Genomic DNA, 19,353 nt, shown 5'->3' on the forward strand with positions numbered 1-19,353 from the left:
ATGGATGAACTAGAATGAAATTTGTTGCATTTTAATTATGTAGGTTTTGTTGGATGAAAAAGATATACCTAAACCATTAAGTTAGTCATGGAGGGTGAATATTATGATATTGGAGTTATATTGATGATATTGATTACTTTAAGTGTGATTATAATAATGAACAAATAGAGTTTATATAACCCTGTGTTATGGTTGTTTTCGAAAGAATAAACAATATAAAAAATTTGTATTTTGCTGTTGAATGAATTGGGAGTTTGAATACAATTGAATTGAGATAGAAATATTTAAAATTAAAAGAAAACTTGTATTAGTTGAATTAGCAATCCAACTAAGTTATGTTTTTCAATTATGTTGCTCAAGAGATGATAAAGTCATTGAAAGTTTGAGGGGTACTACTTAGAATTTAGAATTTGAATTGAAGCATAGCGGAAAGTGAAGTAAAGCGATTTGATTGAACCAAATATCCAATAAAAGGAGTTTAATGACAGTTGAGTTGAGATATGTCCATGAGCATATGGATAGCAGAAGTAAATATTTATATGGAAGAGAGTATGGTATGTATATATTGGCACTCATCGTTGGTAGTAGTTGTTGGTGGACCATCTTTGATCACGCCAACGTAATTGACGAGGTGGGATCCTTCCAGATGAAGAAATGTCGCTCTGGGGATTAGTCTGAGTAGCTTGTGAGGTCCGAGGCATCCTTGTTGAAGGTGTGACCTCTGCGCTGAGGTCTCTATAAAACTGATGCTCATCACGAGGTGTTCTTAAAGATGATAAATTTGTCCTCCATCTAGCAGTTCTATTAGCCTCTGCCTCCAGATCACGGGATGATAGAACTGGAAAATTGCTTCTCACCCTACTCCTACCAATTCTCTCCAGTTGATGCATTGAAGGTAAATTGGATCTCCATCTAGCTGATTGATTTGCCTGTGTATGATTTGATACCCTGTGCGTTATTCCAGACCTTCTGTCATATAATGGCACTCTGTGTCTTGAATTAGACAACAAACTAGCCATTCGGTTAACATCTTCAATAGAGATGAAGATTTCATACAAGAATGAGGAGATCAAGTCAGCAAGGCCCCCCGTCAAAATGGCGCTTCTATTGTATTCACCTCCAGAACTTGCACGGATTGAGCTAAAAAGATCTTCCAAGCTTCTATCGTGTTCCATCCTTACCCAATCGCACTGACGCGAGGGATCCACATCTGATGGTCGAACAGAAGGATGCTCAGACCTAGCATGCTTCCTGAGTTCCGGGTATGTCCCCTGGAATTCACACGTTTCAGAAGAACAACTCCTAGGTTTTGAATTCATATAGCTTCGAGCAGGCTCCAAAAGCATATATCCATATATTTCTCCTCGGCAAAGAGGGCACATGAGCTTTGGCTGTAACTGGCCCCCAAGATGAGACGGGTGCCCAGGCTCTGATTGAACTTCTCTGCTATGAGATACTCTGCTTGCGACAGGAATTTCTTCCAGTACTTCTGATGACAGATGAGAAGCAAAGGACTTGCAAAACTGGTCAAGGCAGTTGGAGTGGCGGTAACTGGTATTGCACATATAAGGACGGCAACCCTTCTCATGGGAAGAACATTTCAAAAGAACACCATTATGAGGGGGTTCCATGCAAATAGGACATCTAGCTTCCTCCCATTCTTTCATTTCATCAACTGATCCGGACAAATTCGTAGGTTTATGCATCTCAATGCTTTTCGAGGTGGACGGGTAAGGAAATGATCTATTGCAATCAGTAGATGGGGACTTCACTCTTCTAACTTTTGGCATTTTGGAATTCAAGACGCAGTAGCTAAACAAGATCTGTAACATTTCAAACAACCAAAAAGTAAATGGATTACGTAAAGAAATACCAATTGTAATTGAATAATTGAAGCATAACAAGCTCTTTAAATTGAAAAGATCCACTCTTCACGTCATTAGAATTCTCTACCTCTTATCCTACCACTATTTGTTCACCAGATTGATTCTTATACCTATTCACAAATATTGAGTTGCATCAATATACATAAATAGTTGGAACTAGAAAAGGTGCAAATTGACACCAGCAATGACTACTGACCAATGACCATTGATCTAAAACAATAATTGGCATCGTGTATATGTTTCATTAAAATATCACTTCATAATCAAATCTATTATTTAAACACACCAAAAGAGGATGCCATGCTTGCCACCGACCACATAAAAGACAATCATAACATTTTAAAATTTCAGAATATTGAATGTTACGGCCCAAAATGTCACTTATTTCAGATGATGCTCTTCAGGAGAAAGACATAAAAACTAAGTAGAGTTTGATAGGACATAAATTAAACAAAATGTCAAATGCATAAAATTTTATAAATTTTAAAGAAGTGAGAAGGCATAGAAAACATCATCAGACATATTGTATAATTGAGTTTTCTAGTAAATCCCATGGATCAAGAAGTTATAACTGTTCATTATTAATCCAACTTTAGACATTAACAAGTTGTACATGCCCATAATTCCGTCATAAATAGTATACAAAAACTATAAAAAGAACATATAATAAATACTTGATCCAAAAAATTACACCGGAGAACTTGTATTAGCAACAATTACAAACTAATCAAAAACAGACTAAAGAACTTCATTTTTGTTAAAAAATACTTAATATCGAATAGCACTGTGTCATCTGAAGCAGAAAATAAGCACACAAAAAACATAGATCCACGATGAAAAACCTATTAGCATTCCAGCATCCCACCCATAAACTATTTTGCCGAGGAAAGAGGGATAAGTTCAAACTTTTATTACAATTTCAAAGTGCACTTAGATATTCTGAAATTCGATATGTACTAAAGTTGTATACTGCTACTGCATGTCTCCAACAAAAGCCTCAAAACTTAATTTCACAAGGTATGCAGAACACTGGATAATATTGAAGTGAGAATCAAAGGAAGAAAACTAAATCTTCAGAACTAGTGGCTTTGCAATAGATGAATTGCTATTACAAACTATATAGAGACAGCTACTGCTTTCACTTTTCTCGTGACAAAAACCAATAAACCCAAGACAAAAGACAAATATAGGTCATTGTTTATTACATAAAGACACAAACAACACTCAGCATTCATCTAAAACAATTCTTTATATCCCTATGAAACTATTATTTGATATACTATTATAATGGCTTCATCTAGTTATTGATATATCATGGCAAAAGCCGGAAGAAAGAGAGGAAAAAGCTATAAAAAACAACCAAAAACAAGGCTGCAGAACTAAACAAGTGCTGGAAATTCAAGAGCTTGTTTGAAGTCCTGTGTAAGTTAAGAATGGGTTAGATGAAGATACGATAAGAAAACAGACCCCCTATGCCCAATTCCTTAAGGTTTTGGGTGAAGAATGGATGTCATGTTCACTCTTGTAATCTATTGGTAGGCCCAATGGTTACTTTCCAGCTACCCTGGACCCCAACAATTAACAATTTGGCTGGTTCCCTCTCTTAGATGTTTTTTCCTAGTCTCTTCTAGATTGCATATACCCAATTCAGAAATATATTTTATTCAAAGGCATATTTTTATTCAGACTTTATATTTGGTAGAAGCTTGAGTTATAGAGGAACTGGCGTAAAGGAAGTCAAAGGCAGAAGCAGCCTATAGGCACTAGGGATTTCTAATATCTCAAGGCAAGAGGTAACAAAAAGTACACACCATACTGAAGGAGTTAACAATAGAAAAAGAAAACAAAATAATATTGGACTATTTTGCTTGATTTTCCACAAAACTAACAAATTCAGCATTATAGCATCAAAGTAGAAACAAAAGAGTATGATGTTCAACTAACAGAGCTCTAAGATTCCTGCTGATAAGGGTCCCAAAGACCAACAACTAGTCATTGTTTTAGCATACTGATTATTTTACCCCTTTATCAAGTTAGACAACTGAAATTCAGAGGTTTTTATCACTGTAATCCGCTGAACCAATCTAGTGCTGCCTCAATGTCTTAGGCAGGTTTTTTTGGTGCCTTTAACTACAATTAAGAGAATTAAAATTCCTTTAGTTTTTATTTGATTCTATAAATTCACTTCTCAGCCAACTCAAATATGAAAGCTTGAACTTCGGATTCTGCTTTCCCATAAAATCATTCTTTTAACTTCATACACTTCAGTCTTCTAACCGACAAAAGTTCACTCTAGACAAAGTACACAGATACAAATTGATAACTCTCTCCAGGGTCAAATTCTAAGTTGGGGACAACAGTACTACTAACATGGATGTAACTGGCATTGAATCCCTGTTATCCTTACATCCATGTTTTCCATACAATGTAATCTTTCAACGTAAGGACATTTTCCAATGTAAAGTGCCGCAGCCCTTCTAGTTCGGAGTAGTTTTAGTGTTAGGAACATGAGATTCTTTTAATTCTCGGTACCAGTTTATCATTTAGATTATTCGCTGAGAAGCCCGTGATGAAATTGGAATTATTAATTAATAAACAAAAAAAAATCAAGCAATTGGATTTTATTGATTGCCTTCTTTTCTTCGGAAAGTAAGAGCCATAGTTAACGAATCAGACTCTAACTCCACCGAGGACAATCACGAGAGGGATACTGAGTAACAGCTTAAAATTCTTATCCTTAACAATGCAGTGCAGCTTACGAAGAAACAGAATTAAAAAAAAAATACGCTATCAAAAAATGCTTCACGATTGCATGACGTGTTGCAATTGAATTGATCATTAATCAGGCAGATATTTAAAAAAAAAAACGCACAGAACGTAACGATCAACATTTGACAGGAATTGGTGAAACATAAAGAATCGAACCAAGCGCTGACCTAATTTGTGTAGGCAGCATGAGAGATAAATAGAAGATGAAAGCTAAAACGAAGGAGAGAGTAAAAGAGTAAGGGTTAACCTGAAAAGTGGAAAGTGGCGTGAGGAGAATGCAACGATTAGAGATGAGGGATTGGCGATGAACAGCACAATAAAAAGGGTTCGTTTCGTTCGGTTTTGAAATTGAGAGTGGAGACCAGAATTTTCCAATTCCCGATTCGATTTAAATGGAGTTAGAACGTAGATTTTCGTCGCCATAAACTTATTCACTTTCGTCTTTTCTTTTGTCCTTATCTTACTTTATCATAAACACATAATAATAATAATATTCTCACATAATCTAATGCTATTTTTTATCTTATAATCTTATGGAAGAAAAAAAATTTAGGTACAATTTCTCCCAGAATTAGGAAATATAAAAATTAAAAACATTAAAAAATTGTAATTGATAATTGCATTTTGGAAGAAAAAAAAGATTATTAACTTCTTTCATATTTGAATATACCTTTATGAATTTTCATTGGGTGGAAATATCTGGTGACAGAATCTATCGAACAGATTGCGTCGTTTTTTTTATTATATCAATCTTGATCTAATTTCTCAACTTAATCTTTTACCCACTAAGTGGGAGATTCTGGAAATAATAATTAATAATATAATTATTATTTAGTTTATTTCATTATTTTATTAAGAAGTATTTTTTAAAATATTAAATTCTTTAAATTTTAAATCATGAAGATATTTTAAAAAATGTTTTAAAATTACATACTTTAATAAAAATAAAGAATTATTGTGATTAGTGATGGATTTACCCAGACCCACTCAGTATACACCTTTATATACTTTATGAAAACGATATATTTAAAAAGAAAATTTCATTAATGTCACACAAATCAACAAATATAATTTTATTAATTTGAAATAAAAATCATACGAATAATTAATTGGATTATTTACCTTTAGTACATAAATATTCATTCTTAGCTTAATTTTGATAAATGAGTATTAAAAGAGGAATTAACAAAAGATTATCTTAAACAAGGTCATTTTGATTTTCTTAAATCACAGAAGATTTTGCCATTAATGTAGTGTCAGGAATTAACCTAAGATCATATTTATAAGGAGCATTGTGGTTAATCTTATTTTCAATTTTAAAATTAGATTTGTATATTTTAAGACGTTTTTGTTATTCTAATGCCTAAATTTAAAATTTATAAAAATAACAATCTATAGTTTTTTTAAGTTCATTATGTATCATTGAGTTATAAGTCATCCAAACAATATTATATCAACTTTATTAGTATTTACATGATATTATTATTACAAGTATTTGATTGAATATATATATATATATATATAATGGTTGGTGAGTACAACACATCTACTTATCTTGTATGCATGTGCATTTGTTTGTGTTGTTTGTTTTATTTATATTCTTACACTGGGTTTTCTACAATTAAGTTTTTAACAGAGTGATGACAATTATCTAGTTTTAAAATACACTTTATTTTCCTGGTATTTTTTTATTAAAATAGCCTTCATTTCTCTTCAATTTTTGTATGTAGAAAATCATGTCCTCTATTTTTATAATAAAGTATCATCACCTTTCTTATTTTATTTAAAGATGACACATAACTATAATTTAATTAAAATTTACGAAAATTTAAATTTATGAAAAATAAAATTTAAAAATTTAAGTTTTGCCTATAAAAAAGTTTGAAGGATTTAATTATAGAAAAATTGCATCCACCTATCCCAAATTTACTTTTTTTATATGACATTCATACTTTTTATAGTTTTAATATAGACGTTCCATGTAATGTGTTATTAATAAATGAACACTTTTATATTTTATATATATATATATATATATATATATATATATTAAAATTTTATTTAAATAAAAGTTAATAAATGCAATCCTATATTTATAAAAAAAAATTATTTACATATAATAACGAACCTTATTTTATTATTTAGACTATAATTATACTTACCTTAGACACACATATTCAACTTCTTATAAGTTGTATTTAATTTTAGAAAATCCTAAAAAATTTAAAATGCCTTTAATCGATTTTCTGTTTTATTTATTTTTCTATAGATGTTTTATGTCTTCAGAAGAAGTTTATTAATTTTTTTTATTCTCTTGTCTGAAACAATATTTTTCAAATTAGTACTTCTCAAACAGATTTTTTACTCTGTTCTAAAAAGCAGTCATTCAATTTATAGAATACTTTTCATATAAAAAAACTGTGCTTGAAGTGAGAAAAACCATTGAAAGACAAGTATTTCTACATTTGTAATATTGATAGATTGTTTGAAAAAATATCTTCCAGAAATAAATTGAAACTAATTTAGAATTTGTTTTTTTTATAGATAAAGAAGTTTTCTCATTTTCTGGATTCATTTCCACTTTCTCTCTTATTATGCTTTTTTACTGGTTTTTATTTTCTGTCCATGGAAACTTCTCCATGACTGATTCTCCCTGTACCATTTTTTGGCATGCACCCAACAGTAATAGGTGAAAATTTACCTTATCCAACTCAAAATTAACTTCTTATGAAAAAAATTCAGATCTCAGAAAATACTTCCCAATATGAATATTTGTAACTCGTTCACCACCATAGCAACCCACTACACCACCAACTCTTTACTTATATTTTTTTAAATTAATTTAGTTTTAAGAAATTTTAATCCATTAAAAGTACCAAAATCATCATACTTTCAAAAAATAAAAGTCGAGGATGATTGACTTATATTATATATATATATATATATATATATATATATATTTGGAAGCATGATGGTATCTTCTGGATTTCTGGATAAAGATATCCGTAGTCAAATAGTACAATTTTGGATGAATATCCGTAGACAAACATGATACTTCTGGATACCAATATTCGTTGGCAAAGCTGACACTTCTGGATAGCAATATCCATAGACAAATATGTGTCTTCTAGACATTGGTATCCATAAACAAATATGTGACAAGGACAAAGTTGAATTTATAAATTTAGGTTGGGTGCATATAAAAAATAATGTGGTGCAGGGAGAAATTGCCCTTCTCCATTTACAAGGGGTCCTCTAAATTATTGGACTTTCCTACTGAAATGGGCATTTTGTTTCTGCACCCTTGCAAAAGTGACTTTCTAAGATTATCTATTCCAAAATTTAGAATGAGATTTATGAAACACGAGAAATACACTTTAGAATGAGATTTTCATAATAAAATTTTTGGAACATGCTTTTTAAAATATGATATCCTTTGGAATGCTTTATAAAATATATATGATATCTTTTAAAATTAACTTTTTAGAACAAGATTTTTGAAATACATGAAAAACATTTATAAATGAACTTTCTAAAATAGAATTTCTAAAACAAGATTTTTGAACATATGATAGTTTCCTGAACGAGTTATCTCTCCTCTTCTTCTTCCTCTCAAAGGTGCAGTGGAGAATGAAGATGCAATAATGATGGCACAGAGGTAACGATGAGAGCGACGACGGTGGCATGGTACAATGAGGGTGGGTTATTTTGTCTTTTTATTATTTTTATGGGAGTGCAGTTAGTAATAACGAGGGTGCTAAAAGAAAAAGCCTCAAAAGACAACCTACTTTCTTTGACCACATATCATTGGAAAAAAATTGCCTCCATGGGCTTTTATAAAAACTAATTGGAAATTGCTAGTTTGAAGAGAGAGTGAATACAGTACCATTTTGCAATGGTTGCAAGTACTTTTCATATAATTATAGTTTTGATTATTTCAAAAGGCACAAAAGCTTCAATTGTCTAGTTTACTCTTTTTTATGAAGTTCATAGTATATGTTGTTAATGAAATTGAGATAATTAAGTTTGAGTCTCTTGGTTTTTGGTTACATGAACTTCGTATCTCTGCTACGAAAACACATTCTTTTATCTGTCTCAGGAAGACATCTTGTTTCTGTTAAGTATGATATCATACACAGTATGTAAGTCACGAAAGGTTATGAAGATTATGAGACATTCTCCTACGAAAACACATTCTCCTTTTGAGACATTTTCAATTACAAAGCTGGAAAAAAGATTATAGAATCATTAAGTTCTTCAGAAACCTTTTGTTTACAGAAAAACCATTTCAGATTGGTACCTTGAGCCAATTTAAATGATGTGAGTCCATTTTTATATGAGATAGTTAATATGGGTAATAGGTTTATGCATTTAGGTTTTTCAGTTGCTATAGGAGGTTAAATGATAAGAGCTTCAGGTAAGTCTTTTATAGAAGGATTGAGATATCTTAAAACACCTTATTTTTTCAGTTGATAAAATAAAAATTATAGATACTTGAAGTCCAAACATGCCTCCAGCAGCACAACACAACAAGAATTGTGGATTAGACTTAAATTTGAGAGTGAAAAGGATAATATAAAGTTGCACCTTCAATAGATTATAAATAAATATATAATTGAATTTGAAGCCATGAACTTGTTCCATGGTGGAATTGTAATGGGAGGATAAATAGATCCCAACAATTTTACAATTTTGATCCTATGATGTAGTACTATACATGAGTGGGAAAAAAATGCCTGTGTGAATCAAGGGAAAGAATAACAAAAATAGAATTGTTGGTTACCTATTAACGCAAAAAAGAATAAAACAATGGAGTCTCCTATTCACTCATGAAGTATGAATAACTGGTATCACTGATGATCCTCTGAACAAAGGGGAGCATTCTGATCTTGAATTATTGTGCTCACCTCTTTGAGGCATGTGAAGTGGTTCAATAGTTGTGTCCCCACATAAACTGGCTACATTTGAAAGACTAGAGTTCAACAAAGTGGTGCTTCTGTGAGTAAGGGATGATTTATAGCGGGATCCACTTCTTGGAGACAGATTAACTTGCTCCAAGGCTCGGAACTGAAGCTCACAAGGATAGTCCCTCACACAGCCAATGCGTGGTCCGGCTCCGGTTGTCCATTTGCATGACAACTGCTTCCCCAACTGATATGATTTCATGTCCTTATGTGAGTTGATTCTTTTGAGTATGGACTCTTGTGGAATGGTTTCCACATCATTATCATCACACGAGTTTTTCTCTGCCATTGCATGCTCTAGCTCAGATGCAAATGCTTGTGTTGCTTCTTGAACAACTGAGTGAGGTTCCATTTGGAAACTCTCACAATTTTGTTCAACACCTTTTACCTCATTTTCAAGTCCTTCAAACGCATGACCTCTATTGGGTATTTCAAGTTTGCTAAGTTCTCTTCCAAGAATTTGAAAGTGCCTTGGGCTAGGTGTCATCACCGCAGAAGGCCTCTCGGTTTGAATCAAATTGGCCTTCTCTGCTGCAACTGAGCCTTCAATAATGGTCTCTTCAATCTCCAGGCCATTCATGTTCTCAGTGAAGTCCTCTTCAGAAGAGTGGCTTCTAAGATGACCACTTCTCAGAGAGCGTAATTCATCAGCCTCGTCAACTGGATCCATCTGCATATAGCAAAATGAATTTCCTTAGATATTCTCTCACATCTTGTAATTACATATCTAAACCATTAAAAGAATGTACAGCATTGGTTCTATGTTTTAATTTCCATACCTTGACATCTGAAAGGCTCACATTGTTCTCCTGAAGGAATGAAATAAATTCCTTAAAATTTTCTGCTGTCGGTCGATAATGACCACTGTGTGGCCAAACTGCCTGTTGAAAAGAAACAACAAAATGAGTTAGAGCTAAACACTTAAAACAGTTATCTATGGTGGTAGGACTGTAGCATAAGAGTCATAAATTTATACAAGCTTTCTGCCAGATTTATACCTTCAAGACACCGTGTTCAATCACTAGTCTCCCAGCAGATGATGTAGCTCCTCCAGCCAAGAAGCTGGAATGCTGAAATGAACCTTTTGATTTCTTGCCAACATACAACGTCTTAGATGTGCTAAGGACAAAAATCCACTTGGCATGTGCATCTTTTCCAGTGGTGTTAAGGAGCTCTCCTGACTGCTTGTAGAAAAACTTCCCATCCTCCACAACAACTTCATATGACAACCTTTCCATCTGGAAGAAAGAACAATGAAAATAATTAATAAAATTCTAAATAAAAGATTCTCTCAAGCACATTTATGTATCAGTGGTGTTCATATAAATGGAAGAAACCTTACCGGCCCCAGATATTTAATACACTGCTGTTGAAGTTTGGAACGAGGGCACTTCTCAAGATTTACTTCCTTTCCTTCTCCTATATCTAGCCTGCAATTTCAAACAAACTTAGTTTAAAACTCTGGTGACTTAAGATCTATACACTAGAGTAGCTTAAGTTGTAATATTTTACAAAGAATATTACCAGTAGAAGAAGGGTTCTCTGCTCTGACACTGAAACCACTTATCATAATAGAAGTGTAGATTATGTCCATAGCGATGGCGCGGGTCAATCTATTACACATCAAAAACATTTCAGTGAGTAATAGTTGATGAAAGATTAACAAACCAATACATAAGAAGAAGTCATGTTTGACTAACCGCTTCAAGCCAGTGCTGTAAAGCAAGTTTCTGAGCCTTATCATCTTTTGATAAACCTTTTCCAACCTGCAATGACAAAGAAAAGTTTAATCCAGCTTGAGAGTTTGGACAAGAAGGTTGGAGCATGGTATATTAACCAGTAATCTAATCACCATTACACTTCCAATAAATAAAACTCCTAAAGCTGAATAATGTTAAAGTACCTTAGCAGCTCTAGTTCTGGCTCTAGACCAACGAGAAACTGCAGTCTCGTGTTTCTCAATGTCAAAGAAAGATATGGAGCTGCGCTTGAGTTCAGCAAAATCTAAGAGCTTCCACCTATTTAAAGATTCGATAAAAACATGTTAGAAACATAATAAGTTTTGTAAAAAAGGAAAGAGATCTTTAGGCCAATGAATAATAAGTACCAGCTTTGTTCAACAAGAATTGCACAATCTGCTAGCTTTCTTCTGGTACGAAAGCTCTTGTATACTTTCTGCAATTTAAGCGCAGCAATGTGTTTGGGGCTGCTTGGATTTTGAAGTGCTGATTGGATGGTTTCCTCTTGAGACTCCGACTTGAATGACAGATTATCCATGTCTTTGCTCTTTTTAGTCCTTGAGATAGGCATGTTTTTCTCTTTGTCAAATGACAAAGTGTTGGTGGCCACAATATCATCAATGTCTTTTCTTTTGAAGCTCACAGATGCCTCTATTGTCATCTTTCCAGAACCTAGAGATCTAAGAATGGTGGGTTCTAAATCTTCTTTTTTGAAGCTAACAGAACGTACTGGAGTTTTGATTTCATCATTGCCAAAGTTGATGGATTTTACAACCACAGAATCTAAGCCATCTTCCACATCATTGTACTCGGCAAATGGACATGAGAAGGATATCCCCATATGACAACAAAACCAATCTGCAGAAACTTGTGCAATCCGTGGTCCTGAAAATTGCAAAGTCGGTATTAAAGTACAAGAAGATGCATTTTCCATTTGTCAAACTTGATGGAATAAGTACATCAATAATATGAACAATCATAAGAAACACAACGGTTCCACACCATCAAATTCAGACCGTACTCACATCACAACCGCACAATTCCACCAAGATTAAAACTAAAATTCTTAAGACCCATTTCAAAATGCATTATTCTATTTACTATCATGTAGGCAAGAACAAAAGCATCAACAAACACTCAAATTTTATGCTGCTGCAAAATCATCAGAAACAAAGGAGCACGGATCCGCAAAACCCATCAACCAAACTCCCATTTTAAAAGACAAATCACAGAAAACAGTCTCATATTCATGAAAGGAGAATCTCAAACACAGTAAATAGCAAACCCGTTTCATTCCCTTAAACAGATTCCAAACCAACCAACCAACACATATCAAATATCACAGATAACCCAGTTAAAGAATAGCAAGGATCTAAGAAACAAAAACTTCCACTAAACCATCAACAATAGAAAAAAACTTTATTTTTCTTCACAGGTAGTTAGATTGAGTACAATAGCTTTAAAAAAAAAAACACTCAAGCACCATATGCAGTATGCTATACACATGATTCATTCCACAAAAATAATTACATATTAAAAGAGATTCTTAAAACCAAAAGGAGAATGGAGGGTAGTAGGGTACCTGAAGATTCGAAAGGCAGGAAGGAGAAAAGAAAAGAATATGTAATGGGTTGATGAGATGAGAGAATGAAGATTGATGAACAGTGTTGTTGAGTTAAGGAAATGAGATGTTAGAATGAGTGAAATGGTGGTTTTTGAGAAGGTGATACAGGAAAAGTGAAGTAGGTAACTAGCTTGAACTTGTAATCAAAGGTAATGGGATCCTTCGGTATGAATCACTTCACATATATATATACATATCTTAGGAGAAGAAAGAATAAGATGCAGATGAAGATAGAGAGAGACAGTGTTTCCACTTTCCAACCACGTGGAGTCGAACAAGTATACTCAAATTCCTTTTATTTTATTTCCATTTTTTCTTTTTCAGATTTTTCTTCTTCACTTTATTTTTAGAAGGACTCTGGTCTGTGCCTTCTTCACCAGCACACCCATAACATACTTTCTCATCCTTTTTAGAAAAACGAAAACTTATACATAATACAAAATTAAAAATTAAAAATATAAAATATAAAATTAAATTATTTGAAAAACTAAGGATTTGATAAAATATTTTCATTTGGAGTTTTTATCTTTATAAAATGAAATAAATCTTGGTGAACGTTTTGTTTCACTTTCACGCGTACCCGTTAAATAGCAATCTTCAAATTATATGTAAAAAAAATATAAAAATAGGATTAGTCAAACTGACATAATAATATTGTCGAAAAGTTGTTTTGCAAACCTTGGAGCTGATGACTCCATCCAATATCTGAAGCAACGTCTCTCTATTTGATACCTAAATACAAATAAAAAACTCGTGCTTAATTTTAGATTTAACCTCATGAAATACATTATAATAAAAATGTGTATTATATTAATATTTCCTAGTTAATGTATATACAATTAAGGAAAACAAGTTTTTGAATTTATATGGGGGGGGGGCGATATTTTTTTGGGATTGAGTATATCTCTCTTCAGAAAATGTATAAATTGGTAATCCTAATTATATGGGAGAGATATTTTATTTATGGTATCACAGAGTAAATATTTTACTAAATTGGTAAAGAAGCACTTTATGACCTTATATATTGTAAAAATAATAATTACATGACATTTACCTATCATATTTGGATAGTTTTTTTTTTAATTTTAAAATATATTCAAGAATAAATAAAAATATTAAATTTGTATCTCTTTGTATCTGGTTATACAAAAAAAATTCAATTTTAAAATATAATTAAGGATAAAATATAAATATAAATATTTACGTTATAGATTTTGTTCTTAATAATACTATATAAAAAATATCATAATTATTTATATTATTTTTAAATTAAATAACGGTAATAAAGTTATGGAATAATTAATATTCACTACCATCAAATTATTAATAGAAATTAATTTTAAAAATAAAAAATAAATTAATTATTATATTAATTAAATTAAATATTATTTTATAGATTAATAAAATTATTTGTATTTAAATTAGTTTATATATTAATAAATAGTTTTTAAATTAATCTTTAATTATTTACATTTAGCTGTAACTATAAAAGTTAAAGTATTTGATAGTGATAATAATTTAAAAACTATTTATTAATTTAATATCTTACATTAAAAAAATATTTATTAATAATAGAAATTATTTTAGATTTTAATAATTTTTTATCTTTAGAGTATTTATTTTAAATTAATATAATAATTAATTATTTTTTATCTTTAAAATTGATTTTTATGTTATAATTCTTTTTAATAATTTTAATATATTTTAAGAAATATATATTAGGAGGATTTTCGTCTATATAAATGAAATATAAAATATTTTTTAATTAATATATTTTTTTGTGTATATAATTTTTGTAAAAAGAATTTTTAGAAAAAAATAGTATAAAATTATTAGTTGATGTAATATTTAATAAAACTTATACCAATATAATTTTATTTTCTCATTCTTTTATATAAACATAACTTTCATATCACTAAAAAAAAATCATGAAATAGAAATTAATTTTAAGTTCAACAAATAGTTAGTTATTATAGTGACTAAATTAGAGATATTTTATAAACTAAAAAAAATGTTTCAAAATTAGTTTTTATTATTATTAAATTATTTTTAAATTGATATCTAATTAGTTACCAAGGTTTTAACTATCAATTATTTAGATTCTAAATTTGGTAGTGAAAAAATTTATAGCTAATTAGATACTAATTTAGAAACCATTTAATAATAATAGAAAATAATTTAGAAACCAAACATTTTTTTGTCTTAGTCTCATGGTCTCTAATTTAATCACTATAACAACTAATTATTATTTTTTCTCTAAAATTGGTTTTTATTTCATAATTTTTTTAGTGAACTTGTTAAATATTATAATTTGTTAATTAATGCTTAAAAAAATTGATGTCAATAAATACCATGTTTAAAGTACACATGAAGTTATTTTAGTTATCACAATTCATTTATGAATAAAACAGTCTTAATGATATGTTTTTTAGTATTACAATGATTATAACAAACAGTGTATCTATTTATTTCCTTGGCAGTCTTTAAGAGTTTATGCAAATTAGAAAGAAAACATTTATTTTGAATTTTGATTTGACTTGCTGAGATATTTTTGTTTTTTTCTCACATATAAGCTCCAAACAAATTGTGGATAATTTTCTAAGAAATAAGCCTCTTTGAAATGGAGGGGTCATTTTCTTGACAAAGTCTGGAAGTAAAAAAGAATCCATTAATTCCAAGTGAGAAGCAGATTGACTTTATCAAAATCAACCATTGATTAGGTCATGTGATCCATCAAAAGGGTAAAGTAGTTAAAGTGTTTGTTTATCATAAACCTTGACAATTATTCCAAAACTAAGATAATTAAGTTGAATATTCATATACCCACTTCAAAATTCATTTGTGTAGCTCATTGCTGACGACAACACTTTCAATTTTTTTATGCTCATTCAATATTACTTCAAAAATGTCAATTTGTGTGTAAACAAAGTAATGAATCTGAATAGAGAGAAATTTCCTTGTATGTTCTTGGGGTGTGGCTTGAGATTGTATCATTGGGTAATTAATAGCAACAAAAAGTGTTTGCGCTTAGAGTCCAAATAATGTGAAGTGATCACACCAATGACCTATGTTGCCTCTTTGAATGCACAACACATGTTAAGTGTGGTATAGTAAATGAGTCCCTAATAAATGACTTCAGTGGTCTGCTAGTTCACATTTTATTTATTTATTTATTTTATATTTTATATAATATATTTTTAAATAATTACTTTCTTCTATTGTGTTGTTCGAATAATGTAAATATATAATGACATTGGAATTTATATTAGGAATACCTACATATTAAATTTTAATTATTGATTGAAATTGAGTAAACTTATTGTAAAAGTTCCAATCATTTTATTTTGTAATTAAAATATTAATTAATTATTGCATATAAAATATCCTCATAATTAACTGTTTTATTAAAATATTATTTCTTTAAAAAATTAAATATATAAAATTAAACTTAGGTTGTGTTTGGATTGGAGAGTGAATATCTTAGGATAGGGATGGGATGTGGGAGAATTTGAGAATAAAGTGTGAAGTAAATGAGTGTGATTGAATTAAAGTGTGATTGAATTAAAGTGTGTTACATTGGAGGTGTAATAAATGTTTATTGAAATTTAAAAGTGATGTGATGGTTTCGAGATAATTTTGTTTTTTTTTTAAAAATAAATGTTTTTTTTATATTAAATTTGTATTAATTAGATGCCTAGAAGGAATTTATAAAATATGGGGTTTATGAAATATGAGTTTTAGTGAAATGATATTTCTAAATGAAATAAAAAAAATGGACATATATCATCGATTTATATCTTATACCTTTATTTATTTAAAACAAATATTTTTAAATAAAGTTCTGATCTTAATAAATTTATATACTCTCAAGAAAATAATTAAATTAAAACTAATTTTAAAAATAAATAAATAAATAAATTATTTTTAAAAAAGATGAATAGTTACAGTTTTTCCTTTTGAATACTATTATTATAATAATTATTGAAATAAAAATATATTATTAAATTATAAAAAAATTATTAAAACTTATTATTTTTTTTTTTAATTTTGGTTTTTGTAAATTTTTTGTTGTGTACATTTTTTTATTGTGAAAATTTATTTAAACTTTAAAAATAATTATTTAAAAGGTAAAATTGTAATAAATTATATTCTTTATATTTTCAAATTCAAATTTTTGATTTAAAATAAATAATTGTTAAATTTATTATATTTAATATTACACGGGATAAAATTTTAAAAGTACATCAAAGAAGAAAAAGGAAATCTCAATGATTTCATTTTATTTATAAAGATTTCAGTGTGCGTGAAATGTACGGTCATTTGAGGAGTTTTTAATCATGATTGGTTTTTTTTTTTTTTTACCAAAATAGTGTCATTTTAAAAAAAATTACAAATTTTGGCAAGTCGTGCTAATTTGACACGACTTCATATGCATAAATTGCCCCAATTTGACACGACTCTGCCATGTCATAATGAAGTCGTGCCAACTTGCCACGACTTCTGTCATGTCATACTTTTTTAAAAAAAAATTCTATTATTTATATATTGGGTTGTAAGTTATATAATGTAAAAGATTAATTTGATACATAATTTTCTAAGAGTGTTAGTTTTAAGGAACAAAAAATTGGATAATTGTGTATCACAATTATGATTTTTTTTTTTCTTAAGTAATAATTTTTTTTATCACAATTCAAATAATACATTTTTTAAACCTGTTTGTTTTTTTTAATGTCATTTATATTAAAATATAAAAAGGTATAAGTAATGTAATTATTTTGAAATAATTAAATAGTTTAAAAATAATTATATAAATTTTAAATAAGTCAAATAATATAAATAATTTGTTATTATTTTGAAATAATTAAATAATTTAAAATTAATTATATATCTAATTTTTTTTTCCTTAAAACTAACGTTCTTAAAAAATTATGTATCAAATTAATTTTTAACATTACATAACTTACTACTCAATATATAAACAATAAAATTTAAAAAAAAAAAAAAAGATGTGGCAGATTCGTGCCAAGTTAACAGGACTTCAGTATGATATGGCAGAATCGTGTCAAATTGGAACGATTTGTGCATATGAAATTGCCACGACTTGCCTAAATTTGTATTTTTTTAAAACGGAATTCATTTTGGTAAAAAAAAATAACCCGTCATGATAAAAACCATGACCATTATTTTTTTTGGATGATTTATAAGAAATAATGTTTTGGAGTTTTTTTTTCATTTACAGATAATAATAATTTAAAGTTCTTAAAAAAAATTGGAAACAAATTGTTTAGTTTCTCAGTGTTAAAAGTCTAAACGAGATATAAAAAATAAAAGAGATATTATAATAATAGGGTATGCAAACGTACGGTGTCGGAAAGTGATGTACAGATATACATTAAGTTGGTGAGAAGATAATATATAATTATATAATTAAACTAACTCTTCTTTCTTATCATTTTTTTATTGTGAAAATTGAAAACGACTGCTTTAGGTGGTAATTAAGGAAACATAAACACGAATCTACGTGTTTCTGTTTCATCTTTCGGTCATTTTATTTATTCTTCTCATTCTTTTCTTATTTTAAATAATTACAACTATATCTATGCCAAGCCACAAGATCTTTCAATTTCACATTCAACAAAGACTATGAATCACAATTATACCAACCACGTGTTCTATTTTTTCATTCAACAAAATCAGGAACCTTCCTATTCCTTCCATTCTCACTTTAACCTTTTTTAGAACTTAATTTAAGAAATAAATGCTGCTAAAATAAATATATAAGTAATAATTATTATATTTTTAAAAGTGGACAATTTTGTAACCTGAATACACCTGTTGGTCAAACCCAAACCAAGGAAAGCTACGCTATTCCAGTAAGTCATTTCAGTACTATTGTCTGTTCTAAAAAAGTAACGCTGAATATTTTAAGAACAAACTTTATAGAAAAAAAAAAGCACTTTTATTGAAATAGATTAAGTCATAATTGATTGAAAAGTGTGAGAAATATTAATTAATAGATAGGAATTTAAAAGAGAGAGAGAAAGAAATTATGAGTGATAATAGATGGACAAAACATTGTCACTTCCAACTGTCATAATATTTGAGATCTGCATGCATGGAACAATGAAGGAGTATAGGGATGTGCACGTGTCAGAATGAGAGTGGGCCACGCTGCGCTGCCACCGTAACTTGTAACACCGTACCGTTTCCCAGACCACAAAATCTCTTCTCCGGTTCCTGCTGTTCCTTTTACACTGTGTTCTATGTTTTTGCTTAGATGCGGAAATCATCTTTGCTATACTACTACGTACACTGTATTCTATGTTATAGGGTCTCTGCATTTCCAAACATTTTATTTAATGTGTTTTTAC

At 29.6% G+C, this 19,353-nt stretch overlaps 2 protein-coding genes across 3 annotated transcripts; both read right to left on the reverse strand.

Moving 5' to 3' along the window:
• Positions 1 to 428: 428 nt before the first annotated feature.
• Positions 429 to 5,117, reverse strand: LOC137812119 (uncharacterized). Its single transcript, XM_068614015.1, has 2 exons — positions 4,903 to 5,117; positions 429 to 1,823 (listed from the first exon to the last, which is right to left on the reverse strand). Exon 2 carries the CDS (start codon positions 1,788 to 1,790, stop codon positions 573 to 575), a length of 1,218 nt encoding a protein of 405 aa, XP_068470116.1. The 5' UTR covers positions 1,791 to 1,823; positions 4,903 to 5,117; the 3' UTR covers positions 429 to 572.
• Positions 5,118 to 9,248: 4,131 nt separating this feature from the next.
• Positions 9,249 to 13,254, reverse strand: LOC137812120 (IQ domain-containing protein IQM2). Of its 2 annotated transcripts, XM_068614017.1 has the most exons (9): positions 12,941 to 13,254; positions 11,727 to 12,243; positions 11,523 to 11,637; positions 11,320 to 11,385; positions 11,144 to 11,232; positions 10,962 to 11,049; positions 10,618 to 10,857; positions 10,399 to 10,500; positions 9,249 to 10,289 (listed from the first exon to the last, which is right to left on the reverse strand). In XM_068614017.1, the coding sequence occupies exons 2-9, from the start codon at positions 12,197 to 12,199 to the stop codon at positions 9,483 to 9,485; spliced, it is 1,980 nt and encodes a 659-aa protein (XP_068470118.1). In that variant the 5' UTR covers positions 12,200 to 12,243; positions 12,941 to 13,254; the 3' UTR covers positions 9,249 to 9,482. The 2 variants fall into 2 exon arrangements, with proteins under 2 accessions (XP_068470118.1, XP_068470117.1); XM_068614016.1 differs by lacking the exon at positions 12,941 to 13,254 and having other exon boundaries at positions 11,727 to 12,904.
• Between the last annotated feature and the right edge of the window lie 6,099 nt (positions 13,255 to 19,353).

This window comes from Phaseolus vulgaris, chromosome 2 (genome assembly GCF_000499845.2).
Source record: "Phaseolus vulgaris cultivar G19833 chromosome 2, P. vulgaris v2.0, whole genome shotgun sequence".
Taxonomy (NCBI): Eukaryota; Viridiplantae; Streptophyta; class Magnoliopsida; order Fabales; family Fabaceae; genus Phaseolus; species Phaseolus vulgaris.